This window comes from Teleopsis dalmanni, chromosome 1 (assembly GCF_002237135.1).
Source record: "Teleopsis dalmanni isolate 2A chromosome 1, ASM223713v2, whole genome shotgun sequence".
Taxonomy (NCBI): domain Eukaryota; kingdom Metazoa; phylum Arthropoda; class Insecta; order Diptera; family Diopsidae; genus Teleopsis; species Teleopsis dalmanni.
In genome coordinates, this window is record NC_051846.1 from 10,392,280 (window position 1) to 10,414,435 (window position 22,156).

Consider the following 22,156-nt stretch of genomic DNA (forward strand, 5'->3'; position numbering starts at 1 on the left):
GTTGCTTCATTTGCAGTTTTTCGATGCTGATGAGATTTGTGGGAGTGAAGTTCGTTACTTACGCCGGCTACATACATTCGAAATAATTATTAAAGCTGCAAAGAAAGAGAAAAAAATATTATTATTTATATTTAGAAAACTACTTATTAAATATAAAAAAAAAAAACAACAACATATGTAAATATATTTACTGCTTTCAATTAACCAACTAGCTTAGTTTCATCTGGATTAGGCGAATTACTTAAAATAAGCATGCAACAACAACTAAGCCATTATGTCTAAGTTATAGGACTCGATATTATAGTATATTAGCCTAGCTCTTTAGCCGAGATAAGCTCTTTGTATTAAATAATAAATAAAATATAAGACACATCAGATATTTTATACTAAGTATGTGTTATAGTTGTAGGCAGAGATGCTTTTTCATAAATAAATCTGCACAGGTTCAGAGATATAAACATAGATATGTTTGTATTTATTAAATATAATAAATTTTTCTTGCTTTATAAATAAAAAGCAGCTTAATATACTCAACAATTTTACTTTAATAAGCACGATTGAGTTATTTTTAGTACAAATTTTCGTTCTATTAAAATTTAGTACATTTTATGGAACATACAGCAACAAATCCAACAGAACTGAAGCTACATTACCCACTTAAGTTAATTGAATCACAGACAAAGACACCAAATTGAAAATTTAAATCAATGGAAAACTTAAATCCAAGATTATAGAGGCATAAAAGTATGCCGAGATGCACAAATACATTTTGAGATTTGATTCAGATTTTTATTTCAGTTGTAAAATAGGCTTCCGCGAGTGAGTTCGTAAGTTCAAAATATGTTTAACATAAAATACTTATATGCAATAATTTGTACTCTTCTTATTGCTGAAGTACTAGAAGCAAAATGTAAGTGAACGAGTAAATATAAATATATTTTTAAATATATTTTCATATTATTAATTATTGTGTCCATAAGTTTATTCTAAAGCGATTGCACAAACTCGCTTGATATCAGATCTATTAACTGATTACGACTCAGGAGCTAGACCTGCACCTAAAGATACACGCATAGATGTTTGTGTGAATCTTACATTGCAGCACTTTGATTTTCGAGAACAAGATGGCGCATTTAATTTTCTGGGACGCTTAGATATGGTGAGTATTAGTAGTAAATGAAACAATTCATATCATAACAAACGCATGTTTAAAGAAATGGCATGATCAAAAATTAAAATGGGATCCAAAGGATTACAATTACCTAACACAAGTGCCTGTTAAGCAAGCCGCCATTTGGGTGCCCGATTTGGAAATATATAACAACGTACCAGATAAATTTTTGCGCTTACATGAGAATGGCATGATTATACTCGAAAATACAGGAGATGTATTTTGGTCAAGTAACATTGAAATGGTTGCTTATTGTAGTACAAATATGCGTGATTGGCCGCATGACAAGCATTTCTGTAAATTGAGTTTAGGTTCTTGGACATATCATGGCTTAGAGGTGGATGTTATACATAGCAAACCAAATGCAAGCATGAAATTTGAGAGTTTCGAGGGAAAACAAAATATGCAATATAAAGTAACAGATTTTCACGCAGAACACGTTTCTACCGTTTATGCTTGCTGCACTGAACCCTACATTACGATGGACTATCACATAACATTTGAACGGCAAGCCTCATTTGCTATTGTGTTCCGTATGCCTGCCATCTGCATAATTATATTGACGCTACTGTCATTAAGCATGGAACCATGGCGTAGTGAAAAAATTTGGTTAAATGGTGTCAGCTTTATCATCATTACTTTTAATTTAATTTATTTCGCATTTAAAGTCGGAAAATTTGCACGCCGCACACCGTTAATTGGTATATAATATTTAATTACAGCATTTACAATATTAATCATATTTAAATTTCATTTAGTGGTATTTTACAGTTGGAGTTTAGTGCTAGTTACATTGGCTTCTTTAATTTCTGTATTTACTTTATTCGCAACACGTTCTCGTCTCAGGCCAAGGATGCCTAGACGCATTGTGGCTCTACTCAAAATGCCTTTAATTCAGTTGATGATACCTAAAAATTGGAGCTATGAAAAACATGAACACACCACGGAAGTTGATGCACAACACTTTGAAGATGTTAAATTGCAGGAGTCCAGCAATTTAATCAACGACGACAATGCACCTTATCAGTGGATACAGTTGGCCATTATTGTAGAGCGTTTCACTTTAGTTGTGTTCGCTTTAATATTTTTAATTTTAGGCTCAACATGTTTTGTTTAAATTAAAAATATATTTGTATTATGAGAATTATTTCAAAGCAATATAAACCACATAAATAAATAAACTATTTGCTTTTTTTTTCTTTTTTATGTAGCGGTTTTTTTTTTTACTTCAAAAAATTATATATCATTTATAACTTACAGTGAATTGTGACAATTTTTTAATACTCTGATACTGCACTTTGATTTTTTCAGTTCGAAATTTAGATAAATTATCTTTGAATAGAAACTGTCTATAGATGAAGAAATTCCTAAGTCTCATATCATTAAATCCAGATATATGCTTATAAAATCACACAAATTGGACTTCATAGTTTTTGTGCTTGTCACAACTTAGATTAGATAATTAGAAATTATAGTACATATGCTAGCATTAGCAGACAATAAATATAGAACCCGAACAATAATATAAAAAAAATATTTTTAAGTGGATTTTTAATATTAGATATATAGGTATTAGAAGGATTCCTTATAATCCTAACTGCAGAAGTTGTGGAAACCCGCAGGACAAAGAAACCATAATACATTATCTCTGTGAACGCCCAGCTTTGGCGTCCGAAAGATATAGGTTCTTAGGAAGACACTTTGATAGACTGCCAATCGGGGAACACGAAAGACCTATTAAATTATCTAAATTCGGCGGCATGAATTTAATCTCTACTCTTCTATACTAGAGTTCTTACGAGAAATCTGGTAGCAAAACGGCGGAAAATCGCTAATTGAGGTACATGGAAGTTATCTAATGACCTGCCACTGCAACCAACCATATTAGAAGTATCATATTTTAAAGAATAATGATTTTTAGTTGCTCTAGTTGCAATTATAGAGTATATCTCTAGTTAAAGTTGCAGTTGAGTGCCTGCAAGTCAGTGGTACGATAAAAATTTCTCTGGTGCTAATTTTTTGTTTTATAATATAACAATAACTTAACTTCTCTAGATTCTCTTGGGCTTCAAGGTTATAATAAAAAAATGGGTGCACTGGTTGTCTTTATATAGCGTTATTTTTCAATATCACAAGAACCAATCAAATATAGATATACAGCATAGTTAGCAAAATTAGTTATAATTTTAAAATTTACCAAAATATCTTGTCAAAACGCGACATCCGGGTAATCGGATTATCTTCTTCAAATGTATGTAAACAGTTCGCGTTAAATAAAAAATTTCTAAACAATGATATATATTTACTTTAACTTCATATTATAAAATAATATATACAACTTTATCAGCATTTTTTACCGTACAAATGAAATACATTTTTATAAATAAATTATAATTGCAAATAATAAAATATGCACAATGAAGGCACATTGTGAAGCGGCACAAAGAATTTAATTAAATTTCCTTTTGAGATACATATAAAACATAAAAAAAGAAAAATGTATCTTTGTAAATATGTAAATTCATCACTGCGTGTTTTCTTACTACATACTGACATACAATATACAATACTTTATCTTTTTGTGTATGGTTGAACATTTCTATTTGCAATTTTATGTGCAAGCAGATACGAGTATGTAAGAATATTTCAATTGTAAATCGCTACTGAGTGACCATAAAATGAAATCAAGATATCTATGAGTAGATACTTTACAAAAGCGAAGTTGAGTACATAAATATGCTGCCACAAACGCACACTATTCTTTCTCCACAAATACCAGAACGGATACATAAATAAATAGGAAAAACTATAGAGAAAAGTACTGTAAAGTGTAATAATGTAGCGCAAACAACATATCAGTTGATTCACATATCTGTTAAAAAAAAAAGATACTTTACAGTTCTTAAGTGAGTACAGTAACATGACGAATGACGGACAAGCAGGCATAAACCGACTGGCAAAAACACATAGCTGTTAAGTTGATTTATGTAAATGATTAAAGATATATAAAACACACTTGTAGTAATTCATGGATATTGTTTTTTTGTTTTTCATTGTTTTCCAGTTTGAAGATTTGCTCGTACAATGAAATAAAACTTAAGTCATTGCCTGCCTGCCTGCCCAACTTCCTCAAACTCTTCAAGCTTCTTCAAAGTTTTTGTTTACGTGTGTGACTGCCTGAGTTCGTTATTCGGATTTTTAGGCCAGTAGGTTTTGTGAATTTCGTGTTTGAATCCATATCAAAAAATTTGCATATTTATGGGTCAACGATATTTTCCGACTTACATATTTGGTGTGATTTCAGTTGGATTAAGAGATTATATAATTTAAATTAATTATACACATATTGGGGAAACCATTCTACTCTTTCTTTTCCAATTGCTTGGAAACATTAGTGTTATTTCTTTACAACTGCAATAAAATGGAGTACAATAAAAATGATTGTCACCTTAACAAATGTAAATTTGTTTATAACTTAATGGCATGTTATTATAAATACATTTAATTAATTTTAACCAAATAAAAATATTATAGTTGTTTCTTTTTTTTGTTTTTTGAACAAATAATGCATACTCGTATATGGGCAGAGCAAAAACTGCTCTTAACTGTTGGAGAGTTACGAAATCAACTAATTTAATACATCCCACACAATTTAATGGATTTTAAATTTTATTTTGATATTAGAAAAGTAATAAATTATATAAAAAAACAACTTTTTAATACGAGAGTAAACGACAAGTTATTAGAAAAACTATTAGAGGGCACTTGCAGTATTGTCTCAGTCATTATCATTTGATAACTAGCATCTTCTAGTTGTTAACACCATCGCAATTAAATCAGGAAATATACAAAAATGTACTAAGAAAATTCGATAATTGTTAGTGGAAATATAGTTAGTTTACTGTTAAATTTTAAGAGCAATTAATCGAAAACCGGTAAACCGAATGATCATTGAATTTTTTGCAAAAATAAAACTTCATATGAAACGTTTAACACCAAGAACATTATAACCGAATTTAGGAATGGTATTAACGTATCGGCAGTGATCTTCAAAACGTTATTAAATTAGAAATAATATTTAAATGTGATAGTTAAACTATTTTTACGTCAAAAATCATCAAGAACGAACATTATACTATTTAAAGTGATCATTGAGTGCAAATGCGAGATATGCTAAGGCTACATATTCTCAAAATATTATATGGTAGCATATTATATGGTAGATAGCAAATTAATAAAAATAAATATTTGATATTAGTTCCAGGGTGTGAATAATAGGTAGTAGTATCTCTTAGTGATGTAAGCTTGAGCAACATATTTTCTTTGAATATAACAAGAGTTTTATGTGAGTTTTGTTTAATTATACATGGAATCACACATAGATATGGCAACTACTCAGTTTTAATTTATGTCATGGATTGATATTTACTTATTATGTGATAATAATTTTGTTTTTAATAATAATTTTGTTTTTAATCGGGCTTCATATTATGTGATGAAATATCTTATCATCTTACAAACAGAATCTAGTTGCTGCTTTGATGGGTGAGGATATATACTATATATTTTATCATTTCGAAACCACGGTCTACACATGAATCTAAGTGTTAGTTAAAATTGTATAATACTGCACTTCATGATGACTTATTCCATACTACATAAAAACTATATATAATACTATATAATATATATAATACTATATAATATATATAATACTACATAATATATATAATACTATATAATATATATAATACTACATAATATATATAATACTATATAATATATATAATACTATATAACATATATAATACTGCACTTCATGATGACTTATTCCATACTGAAGGTACATAAAAACTCATTGTGTAAATTAATAATGTTTTTTTATTACTGTCACCAATTACTCCAAGTATAACCTTCATCTACAGAAATCCAATTCTTCAATCTCAAATTTGTGTCTTTATATTTTAGTAGGATATTAAATTTCATTGCACATTTGAGTAAAATTTTTACAATAAAAAAGTTCATATATCTGCATATTACTGAGATACTTTTACTCGATGATCAATCACACTTTTATAGAATATAGAATATATAAATTAAATATATTTACAGTATGATAATATTTTTATAAAAAATAATTAAAATAAATTAAGCTCAATTTAATTGCGACCCTACTACTCTATATCAAATTTCTCATTGAAAATGTCAATATGTACCCTTATCAAATACAGCCATCAAATCAAAGATACTAAAAATATTCATTCTAAATTTAAAACCATCAATCAAATTCGCACTGTTTTATATCATCTACGATGTGCTGGTGTAACTAAATTAAGACACATAATAGACATAAAAAGAAATGTAATACAAACAAATTGTACATTATAGAGATAAAATTCGCATTTAGCACGCGTATTTGCAAATATACTTTATATCCTGAAGCTTCCTGTCGATAAGCAAACACACATTTCGCCATTTTTAAGACCTCATGTCAGTCAATAAAAAGTATTTTGATAGCGGGCATGAAAGGACGAGCGAGCAAATAGACTGAAGTAAATCAATGACAACGGTGAGAGATTCGCCAGTTGAAGTAGCACATTAAAGGGACAAAAAAAAAAGAAACAAATCAAGATATATACCATATATATCATTGTATGTATATATACGGAAACCGACTGAAATGACAAAGTGTAGCGAAAAGATTTACGACAAGTTGGCGTTATAGTTGGTTGTTACAAATTTTAATTTTGCTTTAAATTCTTCTGTCCTGCTGTGGATAAGATATCTTTACTATATTTATTTATAAAAAATGTTCATATTACAAAAAATAATTTTAATTAAATTTTTAACATCAACGTCAAAGAAAAATCTGAATGTGATGAATTTTTCAACAATTTATGTAGTTTAAATACAATAAAAGGAAGACAGAAAATTTACGCAGTTAATTACAAAATTAAATTAACAATTTAAGTTACTTTAAATTGACAAACTATCATAAAATTAAAGTGAAAACAGGGTACGTTTTCTGGTAATAAATAACACCACACTTAAACTTAGGCAATTTTTTCTTAATGGAAACATTTTTCCCATTAAAATATAAGAAACCAGTTAACTTATTAAAACCATATAAAAGCCAGTTAATTAGTTAATATTTTTAAAAATATTATTGAGTAAATTATTGCAAATAAAAGATATGAATAACATTATTTCTGAATACGAGTATAAACGAGGTACTAGCTCCCGACAGAGCAGAGCACTGCGACCAGATTGATCTTTTGTGCTGTAAGTATCATACACAACATATCAAACAACATTTCTAAATTATCATATAAACTCAAGAAAATAGTTCGAAATCGTACTATTTAATACTTAACTTCTGCTTAAGAGATAAGTTTTTTTATATAAAAGTTTACATTTCTGCTATACAATATGCTCACGCTGGTATACTTCAAGGTAGCATTCTAAGTCTGGTACTGCACACCTTTTAGATAGCTTAGTTAAATAGATAGATAGATAGTTTTTAGTTAAATTCACTACTTTGATTTAAAATTAACTGTACATATAGTAGTTGGGATATGAATGAATAAATGGAAAATTAAGTTAGTACTAAAAAATTAGCAATATCACCTTTACTTTGTTAAGACGAGTATACAGAAATTCATATGGAATAATGGAATTCTGGATAATGGTTTATGGAGAATAGTTTGTAACTCTACCTATGATTTGTTTATTTTAAAAATTAAACTTTTCTTTCAACATTTAATAATATTATATTAAGTACCATAAATATTTCTCACCTTTATGCAGCTAAAAACCCTGAGACAGATTAAGTCACTATTGCCACTTACGCAGATGATGCCATAGTTTTAGCAGATTTTGATTTGTAATTAACTTAAAAGTGTGGATTTGTGGATAAATAAATGATAAATTTAGATCAACGCAGATAAATTAGCTCATGTCAACTTCAGATTAAGATGGAGACGTATACTGAAAGAATAATGGGATGTAATTATAAGGAACAGCTAACTAGTAAGTCTAACCTTCAGATAAAACAATTTAGTTGAAAAATTTTCTTTTAAACAGTTATTTCTGTAATTTTTTATATTATATTAGAATCTTTAGATACTGCCATCAAAAAGGGAAAATATTTTTAATCTCCTTGATCAGTATAAATTATAATTTAATACAAATTTTAAAGTAATTTAATTTATGATATTACTGTGGCATTTTTTGTCAGTACACGTAAATTGGTTTAAGATATAAATTAAAAAGTTTTTTAATAAAATTTTTAATTAAAAAAAAAACTTATCAGTACAACAACAAACAACAAAAGTGTCAATGTAATAATAGCAGGCAAAATAATTTAAAAATACAAAAACAAAAACAATTTTTTATTTTCTTATGTCAACATAACAATTGAATTATCTTGTTCAAGTTATCTTGTACTTTCTTTACTCATTAATTAACTTTAATTGACAATAATTGGAGTAGAATTATTTTTAATTATTATATTTTGCGCTCAACTTAGAGGCAAGAAACCAGGCAAAAATATTACTCGCTGAAAGGAACACTCATACGTTCCGATGCACAAGAGCGAGTACGTCAATTTGCAGAAGTACCGCAACACTTCAAACCTCAAAAAAATTCTTGTGATTCACATCCGTTGGTGCACTGTACTTTTTACAGCACTTCATTTTATTACAAGAGTATTTTTTAATTTTTATAATTAATCAGACACATATTTTCTTGAGAATTGTAAACTTAGTTTGCACAACTTCTACGTTTTTATTAAGTATCTGCTATTACTATATGCACATCTTCTTGCTATCTAGAATTTGCTTTTCTTGAGATACTAATATTTATTTTTGATTAAGAAACTGTTAAGCTATTTTGCTAAATTTAAGTGTACTTTTATAATTAAACCAGATAAAATATGCAAATATAACTTTGATTACATTTTTTATAATAATTGGGTAGTCATAAAATTTAGTCATCATATTTTTACACAAAATTATTTAAAAAAAAAAGCACTTAATGTAAAAATAATTTTGTTTTTATCTTTATGGCATTGACACTGATGTGCACGTTTTAATATATATACATTAAGTACTTAATTATTTATTTAGTTTATAATTGCAATCTTATAATTAATCAGTCAAAAATAAAAATATAAAAATAAAACATAAGTATTTCTACGTATTTAAAGTTGTTATGAACTTATGTGATAATAATTTTTTTATTATTTAACATATAATATAATAAACATATTTATATATATATTTAATATATATACATAAAGTGCTTAATTATTTATTTAGTTTATAATTGCAATCTTATAATTAATCAGTTCAAATTAAAAATATAAAAATAAAATTTAAGTATTTCTAAATATTCAAATGTTGTTATGAACTTATGTTTTAATAATAATAATTTTAATTTATTTCACACTTGCTTTGCGAGTATATGTCATTATTGTTGTCTTCATAAAATTGTTAGCTCTTACAAGTGAAGCACATACGCAAAAATATTTATAAAAAATAAAATAAATATTCTTTCTCATAAAGTACACAAATATAATTATACTAAATACAATTGAATAAAATAATTAAATATATAAGGTCAAAGTATATCATGCGTCTCAAATAGCCACTTAGTATAAATGTCGACATCTACTTTTGAGTAGTGACCACTGATCTTTCTAAACTAAAGGTTTGGTGTTAAAACGTATTTTTAAATGTTTGTTCTTAACTTCTATCAATAGCAAAAATTCATTAGAAAAGGGCGTGATTTATAGAGATAATAAGATCTAGATTACAGAAATAAGCCGGCAATAGCTATAACATGTATTATCACGTGTCAAGCACGCAAATTCTTATAGGAAGCTATACTAAAGATATACAAAACTAAGCGCGGATATATGGTCAATAGTGATTGCCGGCGATAGCTCTGATCAGCAAAGAGATGTGTCGCCAGTGGTATAACAAAGCATAACTGCAGCTGAGATAATTGTTTTCAAAGGTAATCTTAGCTCTACCAAACCTAATCACACTAGGCAGCGTATTAAATGAACTAATGAAATTAATGTATATCTCCTAATACTCTATGTCAAGCAGATATGAAAATACATAACCGAAGCACAATCTTCGATAAGTTATATATGGTATACCTTCCTGAAGGAGTAAATCCGAGGTAACAACAAAGAAATTATGTTATAAAGACAAAAATAATATAAATTTTACAAATTCAGCACGTAAATAAACAAAAGTGCTAGGTTAATTGCTTTAAAAATGTTGAAGAAAACTAAGTTGCTAAAAAAAAAAGAGCTACTAACATTGGCGCGAAATAACCATTTTAGGGATTGTTTTTTCGTAGTGAATTAGTTCCAGAAGGTCAGATGGTGAAAGCAGCGTAACTATTACTTGGAAGATCTACAGCCATTGTAGGACAGTGCGATCGGAATATGAACAACAAAGTTGATTTTTGTGGCACTATAATGCACTATCGCGTGAAGGAATCATTGCATGTAACTTCTTGACCAACAAATATATCATCCATCAAATATCACCTGATTTGAATTTTGAATAATGTTCTTAAACTTTTGATTATTATCCAAACTAAAATTAATGATGGAAGGAAATCGATTTGACACCAACCCTGACGTGAGTTTCTATATACCCAACATGATAAACGTTTTAACAAATATACTAAGAACTTTGATCGACATATTAAAACTTTCTGTGTAGATCAAACCAGTCTCATAAGATCTAGATAGACAGCATATATTAAACAAATAAGATCTAGATAGACAGCATATATTAAACAAATAAATAAAAACAATCCCAGTGTTGCAGAAATAACTTTTAGGCTTAAAAGGTTCTATAAAATACTTCTGTATAATTATTTTAAATATTGGAGAAATCGTAACAAAATAATGATTACACATCACTTTTTTGTGTGAATAATGAAAACATTTATTATTCCGAAGAAATATTTGTCATCTGAAACGATGATATTCAAATGTTTTTAATTCGTAAGAATACAAACCACATAAGCAAAATTTCTGAAAATATTTCAAATAAAAAAGTATATTAAATGAATTAGCAAGACAATTAAAACTTGTTAATTGATATCATTTACACTTATATAAATACTTTATATTATTTTAATTTTAATAATTCTAACCAAAATTATTTGGGTTTTTAATACCACAGCGTATCTACTACGGTCGCAATTCTTTGCTCCATTTCGATATTATTCCCAAATGCATATTTTATTTCATTAAGTTTTTAAATAACCATTGTTAGTATACATTATCTAGTATTTTTGTACTTTTTTCTCAATTTGTTCAAATATTACCTTTAATTGTTATCGTTAATTGGAACTTGTTTTCAGGAAACATATGTTTCCTTAAAGAAAACAAATAAGAAAAAAAACAAATACTATTATTTGTTGATTAAATATGAGTCAATATTTTTTATGACCTTGCTTCAGAACATATGTTTTTTCCCCAAGACGAGTGTTACCTTACAAGAGATTAAATTTTAGTAAAAAAGATACTTTTAACGTACCCACCACCTTCAAAGGCAAATTACTTTTAATTATATTTTATGATTCATAAATATATCAATGATAAACAAAAATTAAAAATCAATTGAATGAAGTAATAAAATACTATCTAATATTATGACTTATAATATAATATAATATAAACCGCAGAAAGCAGACGTAATAACAATGATGCATGAGCTTCGATTTACTGCGAACTTATAGATCGTAAAATAAGAGAATTAATCAAAATGCAAATTCTGTAAAATATGAAAAGTGTGAGGATTGTTTGAAATATGAAAAATTCCGACTAAGCAAACACTTGATTAAGTTTAATGCACTCAACAAAACAAACATTATGAAACTTTCATAGAATTAATCAAAAAAAATTAAAGCAATTTACACATCGTCGTCAATTGAATTCAATTTAATTTATAGTAAATGCAAGTCTGCAAATATTAGAAAATGAAATGATATAGCAGTGGGTGCCATTTGCCAGCGTTTTATGACAATTTCCAGCTGCAGATATCAAATATAACAATTGATAAATACACAAACATAGCCTTCTTTATATATAGAAAAATAAATAAATCTGGAAAATGCAATTTATTACATTTTTTAGCTAAACATAATTGCTTTTTTTTGTTTTTTTTTTGTTTTTTTTTGTTTTCATTAAGTGTGTAACTTGAACTACTCAAGTGGAAATAAATCATAAAAATCCAAACTAAATCTAAAAGCAGCTTTTTTTAAGTCACGCGTTTACCATTCACACATAGCACTTGATGAAAGTGTTAAATTTCATTAGATATTAGCTTGCATACATATATATTCAGTCTCCAGAAGACATAAATAAACAACAATATTTTCATATTAAAATGGTTTCAAGCTAATAAATACACAACGGCGCACATACATCATTTTATATCTTGACGATGCGTATAAACAAACCGTATTTGCTGACTATGTCGCATGGTCGCATTGTGTAAAACAATACCATTCCAAACCAAAGCGAAACCACCTTTCCGAAATACTCTCATCGCACGCCTCTATACCTCTATATATATTCACAATTTTATCGAATAAAAAACAAGTGTCACCAACATAAATACATTCTAAAGTAATGTGAGTTTTATTATATATTTCGTAGATACTACAGACCGAGTACGAGTATGCAGGAAGTATATTTGTACTATGTTTAGACACAATTATATAAATATATAAAGATATTAAAAGATATCAATGCAATGAAATAAAAACGTTTTTTTTCTTCTTTTTTAAGTTTAATAAAGATATGAATGTAATTACTATTTGTGCTTTTCATATAAGAACTTTGATGAAGTCAATTATATTTTTTGTAAAAAAAATTAAATGAAAGTTTTCAGATGCAATTAAATTTAAATTACAGAAATATAACAGAAGTTATAAAAATGTAATAAAAATATAATAAAATAAATTCAAAATAAAATTTTAATTATTATTTAATAATTATTTTAATTATTTAACTTAATTAAAGTATAATAAAAGTACAAGCATAAATCAAAATAGAAAAATATAAAATAAAATAAACAAAATGAAAAAACATATAAAAATGAAATAAAAAATAAATTAAAAAATTATAAGACAACGTAAAAATAAAATTAAAATGAAATATTAATAAAATAAAAATAAAATTAAAATAAAAATGATGTAATAATAAAATAAAAATAAAATAAAAATAAAATAAAATAAAAATGATGTTATTACATCATTACATTATTACATCAAAATAAGAATAAAATAAAAATAAAGTAATAATAAAATAATATAAAAACGAAATATAATCAAAAATTAATATCAAAATAATATAAAAATAAAAACGAAATAAAATAAAATATAAATTTATTAGTGAAAACAAAATATAAATGAATTAAATAAAAATGATCTAATATTGAATTCAAATATGCATTTGTATGTCGAACTCCACGCATAATGCCTATGGGTCTAATGCTTTACTCTAGAGCTCTTGTTAATATATCCCCTATTCTTATATGACATAGTTGTTCTTATGTAAAGAGGATTTCTTTGACGAATTTATAATAATAAAATAAAAACAAACAAAAAAAACTAACAAAAATAAAAACAAACGAATAAAATTAAAAAATAAAATAAAACCAAAATAATAATAATTCAAATATAAAACCAAAGCATATAACACTAAAATTAAATTCAGTTTGAAGCAGTCCCGATCTAATCCAAGACTAGTCTGTTTAAAATGAAAGTAAATGGTACATTTTGCAAATGCATTTCCTAACTAATCCTATCTTATCTCTTACTAATCCTATATTGTCTTTAACTAATCCTAACTTGTTTTAAACTCTCTTATCTCTTTCGACATCAACTGTTAGTATTAACAAAAACAATCAATTGTTTTGATTTTCCATTAAGTTAATCGAAGTTAGTCGCATATCTAAAACAACATCTGACTTAACTTCAATATTTTCGTTAACTATTACAATTATTATATTATTCATCTTAAAATATTATATAAATTATTATTATGTGTTAATTATAACTATATATGGGGTATGAGCTGTTGATATATAAATAAATATCACTAAAAATCCTTAAACATTAGTAATGATGGAAACACGACACTTAAAACACAAAACTGAGTAATTTTTGATATATTTTCACTAATAAAAATTGTAGTAAATATACATTTACTCGTATATCTAATCATGTCTAATAGATAAAGAACTTAATGTCAACATATTTAGGATTTATGTCACACAAGGCATTTTTGCAATTTAATTACATTTTAATAAATAGTAAAAAAAGTTCTTTCGAGCATTGACTATTAATGTGCTCGCATTTATCTTTCATCTGAGACACAAAATCACAACTATGAATTATTTATTCCACATTTATTCACTATCTAAGCTTACAGTCAACTAGGAAACCTATTCAAGTGCAACACATCACATCAGTGCAATCAAACTATGTCAAGAACATTAAACAATGATGAGAGAGCAAGGAAGACTTTTTGCTGTCTATAGAACTATAGAAGGATGAAGTGAAATGTAATAAAATTTTCTCTTCTGAAGCACATAGAAATTGTTGTCCTTTTTATTTTCCGCCTGTCGGCAGATACATGTACTATAAGATACATTGTTATATTATTCGATTTGACAAGTGCGCACCTACTTGATAATATTTTAACGATGTTCAACGGAATTTATTGAGTATAGGTTGGGTTTTGCAGCTATCGCTAAAATTTAATTTTTCAAAATAATTAAATATTCATTTTGTTATTTCGAATGATAATAACAAAATTGTATTAGAAAAAGGAGTGCTATGCAAAAATAATACGAAAAAATGTATTTCTCGAAGTTGAAAGTTGAAAGGAACATTTATGGTAAATGTTAATGTCCTGAAATTTAAATAAAGTGGAAATTCGCATGATTTTTGTTAATTTGAGGAAACGTGAAAAATGTATATCTAATAAAATGTGCTTGTGCATGTCAATGTCAGAAAATGATTAATATGTATGAGTTTTATTTTAATTTATAAATTTATTCTTTTTTCTTTTCCATTTTATAAAGCAAAATGTTTAATTTTAATTGAATGGGAAAGGAGAGAGAAAGTTCACAGATATGATTTTTACTGTCTGTCATTGGTGGAATTTTAACTGCTTTAATACACAAACGATATAAAGCACTTGGAATCACTAAAATAATAAAATTTCAAACACCTTATTCCAATATTCGTGTCAATATAGAAATTCAATTTTATTGTGCAAATATGCTCACTTTCAATATCAATCTTTTTCACTAACCCGAATTTGTAGTGTTATATCCTATAATATATCATTATCAATAAAACAATAAAGCAATAAAACGATGAACTGAGCACAAAAGCATAGATATAACAATTAAGATTAAATAAAACTTTGTTGATTTATCGAAGTCTTTCCTTTTACTTTCGTGAAAAAATGGGTCACCAGTAAATAACTTCAGATGAAGCGTGAAAAAACTGCAAAATGTATGCAAAAAGCATAACATAGCAAATAACTTTACATCATATATACGAGTACGTTTATAAAAACGAAACAAAGGGAATTATAGAAGAGCAGAATATACAATATAAAAATAGTTTTTATACTATAACAAAAGAAGGTTTAATACAAGTAGTACTAAAGTAACAGGAGTTTGCGTGAGAAAAGTACTTTAGAAAAGTATGCCAAAATTAAACTGAATGCAAGCAAATCCCTCAGCAAAGAAGAACTTTTTATATTTAACAAAATCGTATTAACAGAATATCACATGGTGACTTACATTCTTTCCTTTACAGCATTATAATACAAGACCAACAATCTATAATTTGCACAAATAAGGGGTCATAGTACATATGCTTACAATGCACCCCACTCATTGCCAAAAAAAAAAAAATAAGGATAACAAAACAGCAATAACCTTTATATATATATACGTATTCATTTTGCGAGTAGTCCAAAACTAGTACATACAGTAGCAAACAAAAGGAAAACAGCATCGACAATATCGTAGGGAATACATTTTAATTTGAGTAAACAAAACTTTTTGAAACGTAGGTTTGCAAAATGTACTCAAGTTTGGCACATAAGTATGTCCTTTTAGTTATTATAACAATGGTTCAGAAATTTCAAGAATCTACATGGAAAGCGCACACACGATACCAGAAATCCAAATTCCTTTGTTTTGCTTTTCCCTTTTGATTTGCTTAAAGGAGTGTACAAGTTCGGGCGCTAAAATAAACACTACTGTAGTGTCCTTTTTATGAGCTCTTGATATTAAGTTTATTGGGTCGTTATCCTTTCTGTCATTCCATTTTATTGGTTAGTTTTGGTGTGTATCTCGGCAATTAATATTCAAATATTTTATTATTTAAAAAATGTTAATTTCAGTGTTTCTCTTATTTTTATTACATATTGAAATAGTTGGGTGTGTATTTTTAATTATATCTAGTAAAGGTTAAAGTTCAACTAAGTACGAATAACTCTGATATTTTATAGTTTTTAAGTATGTTTATATTATAATAAATCTTGTTTTTATTAATTATTGTAAAAAGTTGAAACATTCATTTTAGATTTTATTGTCGAAGTAATAAAAAGGTTGTGAGCAAGTAAGTAAAACGCAAAAAATTTAGAGTAAAATTAATTCATGACCAATATCAACGAGTTTATGATTGCGACCTAGGAACATAAATTTATTAATTTAATTAGGAACTAAATCAAATGGTCTGTTAAGGAATATCTAATAATATGAAATATTTTATGTCTTTTTTGCTACTTTGAAAATAAAAGGTTTCATGAAACCATGAAGACATATTTTTTTTCAATCTATCAATGTGACACGAAAAAAAGTATATTCGAAATATTCTTGGACTTTTATGGAAAGAATGCGGTCCTACCAAAGCTATGCTAATGGGCCACAGTGTATTCTATTAGTGACACATATATATAAGACAGGAATTATCGATTGTGATAAAACAAGAAATGCAAAGAGCTGGGAAAAATAAAGCTTTGGAACATCTTTTATGCTATACCCTTATAAATACCCTTAAAATATTTGAGATTTAACAATTTTGAAAGTTGAGAAACATATCAGGAATGGAGCTTCAAGCACTTACCATGCTACCTACTACGAATCTACACAGGGATCTTGTTACGTCTAGAACCGCTACAAAACAATTAACGTACTATTACTATTACTATTAGAGACAGTATGTGAGTTTTTGTAACTGTAATTGCTTTAATTTTTATTAAGCATTTTTTCAGTTAAGTTATTTCTGATTCAATAATAAAAGATTTTACAATAGCAATGTTGTTAATTGACAGAAGCAATTGCTGAACTGAATTAATAGCAGGGATATTGATAGGGAATATTATATATAGTACGTTCACAAAAAACTATCCTGCAAAAATTTAAGATAACATATATCTAGGTTATCCGAAGCGTATATTTAGATATTTAAGATTCGATAGACTAAGTCAAGCATCTTTGCTATTGTAACTTGTCATGAAACGTCCTATTTCCAATAGGGTATGAAGACAAAAAATCTAGGTGTAGTGGGATAGATTGAGATAGAAGTACATTTTTATATAAAGTTTCTAGATTTTAAATTATTTATATGATTATAAAAAAGAAACAGTACATTAATATACTAGTAATGTATTGCAGACATCAAAAATGGTATTGTTTATACAATTTCAAACTGGGTTAGTTTGAGATAAAACGATGCTTATCTGTATTTTTGTCACTAATTTATTTACTTAATGTTATTATTAGAAGTGACAATAATACACAACGATCTATTATTGTGCTACAACATGATCACTAATTAAGTAAGTCCACACAAAATTTGCATAAAAACCAATCAATTAAGCAAGCAGCTTAAGTTAGATCAAGGAATGAAATTAGGTAACTATGTCATATACAATTCCTTTAAATTAAAAATATGTTATTACATAGTTAGAAGTAATTGAAAATAGATACCACCTCTAGATAGATGATACCTAATGGTATAATATACACACTAATCCAGTGGTTCACACATAAATGCAGTTCAATTAATTGAAATTTTTATTGTAAACAAATATATGTGAGTGCATTTTGGGTTCGATTGAATAGATTAGACTAATGGCAAATCCAACTCACTCAGACTAATTTGTCGGTAGTGTTTTCCTAAGATACTAGTGATCATCTTACTGTCTGTCAAATCATTTATCACCATCATCAAATTTTTTAATTGCTTGGAATTTGTAGCAGATTTGTAGCAGAAATGTCATTTGCAATATTTCCATCTGATTTTACGTACTTAACGTATATGTTTCTTCCTATCGACAGCTACTGCAAATTTCTGATTACATAGTCTTAATGTAGTTTTAAAACTGCTTCATTTTAATTTACCAAATATTTTCAATTGACTTACCACATAAGACAAAAATCTTAAGTGCTTGCACTAAAAATAAACTATTACATGCATAATTAAAGTTAATTAAAAATTATTGAACAAAGTGAAAGGGAAGCAAATCTTGTTACATTGATTAAAACTGAAGTATGGCAAGCCCGCATTTGTTACAATTAAACCAAATCAACATGGATAATTGTGACTCATTAGGAAATCATTTAATGCTTAAATTGTAAATGGATATTGCTTTTTATTAATGATAATTAAATTGCTTAGTTAAATATTGCATATATGTAGTGCAAGGTGCTGAGTAAATGTACCAATACCTCGGCGAGAGCAACAGTAGCAATTTCAAATTGCACAACCTTAGTATGATCAGATTACAGAGATATATACAGACTGTATGGCTCATGAATACCACTTATTAACTTACATATAAAATATTTCAAACCCACATAAATATTCAATCATTGGTTTTATATAATTTATTTAAAATATATGCACTTAAGCTTTGTTTACACACAAATTTATATATCTTTGTTATGCTAAATAGTTCTGTTATTGTTTTAAAAAAGTTATTGTTCACTATTTCCATCAAATAAAAAAAAAGTAAAGACTAAGATTGAAAATCACTCATAGTTATTAGAGAAGAATAAATTTCTTGCTCACACTCATTTTAATCCTATTGGCATTGATCTTTTTAAGCCAATTTTTATAATTATACTATTTTGCATGCAAAACCATTAAAGGTTTTATCAAAAGATAAAAATGAATCTTTCTACTCATGTGTTGCTCAGACGAGTAAAATAAAATTGGGTTCGATGTCTCGAAATTTATACAATTACCCCACTTAAGTTTAGCTCGGATCAGCAACGGTTCTAATATATACATTCAATAATTCTGAGTAGTGATTTGTTTTTCTATTTATAGCAGTAAATTTCCATTTGGTATCGCCATTTGGGATTCAATAGAGTACATGCGATTTCCATTTATTTGTCTTAGCCAGGAAGTGAAAAAGGTTGCCAGCACATGATCTTAGTTTTATGTGGTGCTCACTTGAAAACGTACACCCTGTATTACGTTAATGTTGAATTATAAGAACGCTATTTCTTATATTAATTATACTACATTATATACATTATATATAATATAATTATAATAATTATATTACATAACTGAAGTTATAATATATATCTATTAATATTTGTATAGCAATAAATTAATGTATTTAAAATTAATGTATTAAAGGTAAAGTTGCATTTAAGAATATTTACAATAGAATAAATTTAATGTAAAAACTTAAAATACAAAATAATCATAAAACTTAAAATAAAATTTGAAATAGAATAAAACTTAAAATAAAATAAAACTAAAAATAAAATAAAACCTAAAATTTTTATTCAAAAATTTAAAATATATACACTTTTTATTTATTTCGAATTTAGTATAATTGTAAAAAAATTATAAATTAAAAATAAATGCAATATTTTGATTAATTATTAAAAATTAATTCATTTTTATTACGCTTGGCTAAATACAGCAATTTTTTCAGAGAGTAATTGCACTCATGAAGCAAACTGTTGCTTAAAGAAAAAACTTCGAAATATTTAATTGAAATTGCAATTAAAAATGCATAAACTGTGCACTTTCAACAACATATTGCAGAGCATAATTCCGAGTTGAAGGGTAAAACTTCAACCTAAGTGCAATGGCAAAATTTTACAATTGCAGACACAGAACATCAGATACAAATTGACAGTGCAAAAAAGCTATGTTTGCATAGACAAATTATACAAGAGTTTTTATTTGCATGCAAATACGATTTACGAGTACAAGCTTTTGTAGAAAATAACATGGAAACCGTAAAATAAAATCAAATAAAGCTACCGAATAAGTAAACATTCTGTTTATTTATAGATAAAAACTACATGAAAAAACCTAAATTTACTTATATGTTTAATAATAGCTTTATGGCTATAATCAATAGCACTCGAAATATATGCAGTTCAAACATATAACTAATAGATAGGCAATGCATTTGTAGAACATAAAACTGCAGGGCAAAGAACCGTATTCATTTCATTAAAGTTTAATTTTACAACTAGCAACCGGGAGACTAGAAGACTGCCAATTTAAATGCAAAATTTTGCGGTTTTTTTATGGTCTGAGCAAGGGAATTGCATGTGTGAATCATAAATTGCAGCAAGTGCGGGACAAATTTTTAATGATTCATGGTTCTTCAACATTGGGTATGGCAACAATGGCTATGGCTTATGTCGTATAAATTATTTATATGATTGTTTTTCGTATCTTATTTATAGTTGGTTAGATTCTGGGTCATTTCGTAAATTGAAAGTACTTAGAAACGGCTAAGACACACAGACGAGTTCAATTGATTTGTAACTTTATTTATGTCATATCATACCATTCGTAATTATAATTTACGAACTTATGATTTTTAATTAAATACTATTCTTCATTTATGTAAATTTTAATTAATGTTACAAGAAAATTTTTCTTTTTTCTTTCCGAAAAAAGCGTTTTCTTAATCGAATTTTATGTTTAGTTTTCAATTTATATCAAATCTAAAGTGAGCTGTGATCTACATCTTTATTTGACATGCATATGTCAGAAAACAAGACTGCCACTTAAATCAGACTGTCGTTGTATGAAAAGAGGTCTGGAAACTTGAGCCTAAAGATATTGTAATGTTAATCAATTGCACTAATCTATATGTCCGGTTTAGATAAGAAAACTTTCTCGAAGAATATCACAATAGATGTTATAGATCTCCAATCATTTTGCTTTTCTTTAATAATAATAATAATATAGTATTATTAACTCTCGTTAAAATCCAACCGCATAACAATGAGTTCAGAATATTTGAAGTTTTCACTTTATTTTTTTTGCTTATGTTAGTATAACTGAAGCTAGTGTAAATATACGCTTGCAGACTTGAGTCATACTGGTATGATGCTATAATCTCATTGATAAGTGATCGCAGATCTGATTTGCTTTCTGTACATCTATTATTGTTAAAATATGTATAGATTTTGAAACGGACAACTCAAGAGTTATTATTAGTTTTTTCTATCTTGTAAGATTCCTGTGATATAGACTGTAAAAATTGATTCTTCACATATTTTACAGAGTTTTCCAACATATTAAAAAAAAAAAATATATATATATAATTTTTTAACATTATTTTTAATGTTCGAATATTAATATAAAATATAACATAAGTTTGTTAAATCTCTTTGCCAAAAATATATGTCATTAAAAATGAAGTTAAGTTTATGTCATAGTTACTAATCGTAGTTCCTAATTATTATCTATATCGAGTTTTAATAATGGATCTAAGATATTTTGGGTCTTAGATCGTTTGATTTAGGGCCAGTAGATCAATCATTGATTTATGCAAACATGTCAACAGCTTCAGTATCACAAGTTAACACTGAATGTGATATTAGTGAGATAAGCTCTAAATATTTCCAATAAGATATACATAAATTA

At 26.9% G+C, this 22,156-nt stretch overlaps 1 protein-coding gene across 1 annotated transcript; it reads left to right on the forward strand.

The window, feature by feature from the left end:
• Positions 1-796: 796 nt before the first annotated feature.
• LOC119673532 (acetylcholine receptor subunit alpha-type acr-16-like) lies at positions 797-2,355 on the forward strand. Its single transcript, XM_038084828.1, has 4 exons — positions 797-910; positions 981-1,159; positions 1,215-1,872; positions 1,930-2,355. The coding sequence occupies exons 1-4, from the start codon at positions 841-843 to the stop codon at positions 2,286-2,288; spliced, it is 1,266 nt and encodes a 421-aa protein (XP_037940756.1). The 5' UTR covers positions 797-840; the 3' UTR covers positions 2,289-2,355.
• The last annotated feature ends 19,801 nt before the right edge of the window (positions 2,356-22,156 follow it).

Coding starts and splice junctions, on each gene's coding strand:
- LOC119673532 (XM_038084828.1), top strand. CDS start 841: ATGTTTAACATAAAATACTTATATGCAATAATTTGTACTCTTCTTATT. Junction 1,160..1,214: donor TTCTGGGACGCTTAGATATG/GTGAGTATTAGT, acceptor GCATGTTTAAAG/AAATGGCATGATCAAAAATT. Junction 1,873..1,929: donor ACGCCGCACACCGTTAATTG/GTATATAATATT, acceptor AATTTCATTTAG/TGGTATTTTACAGTTGGAGT.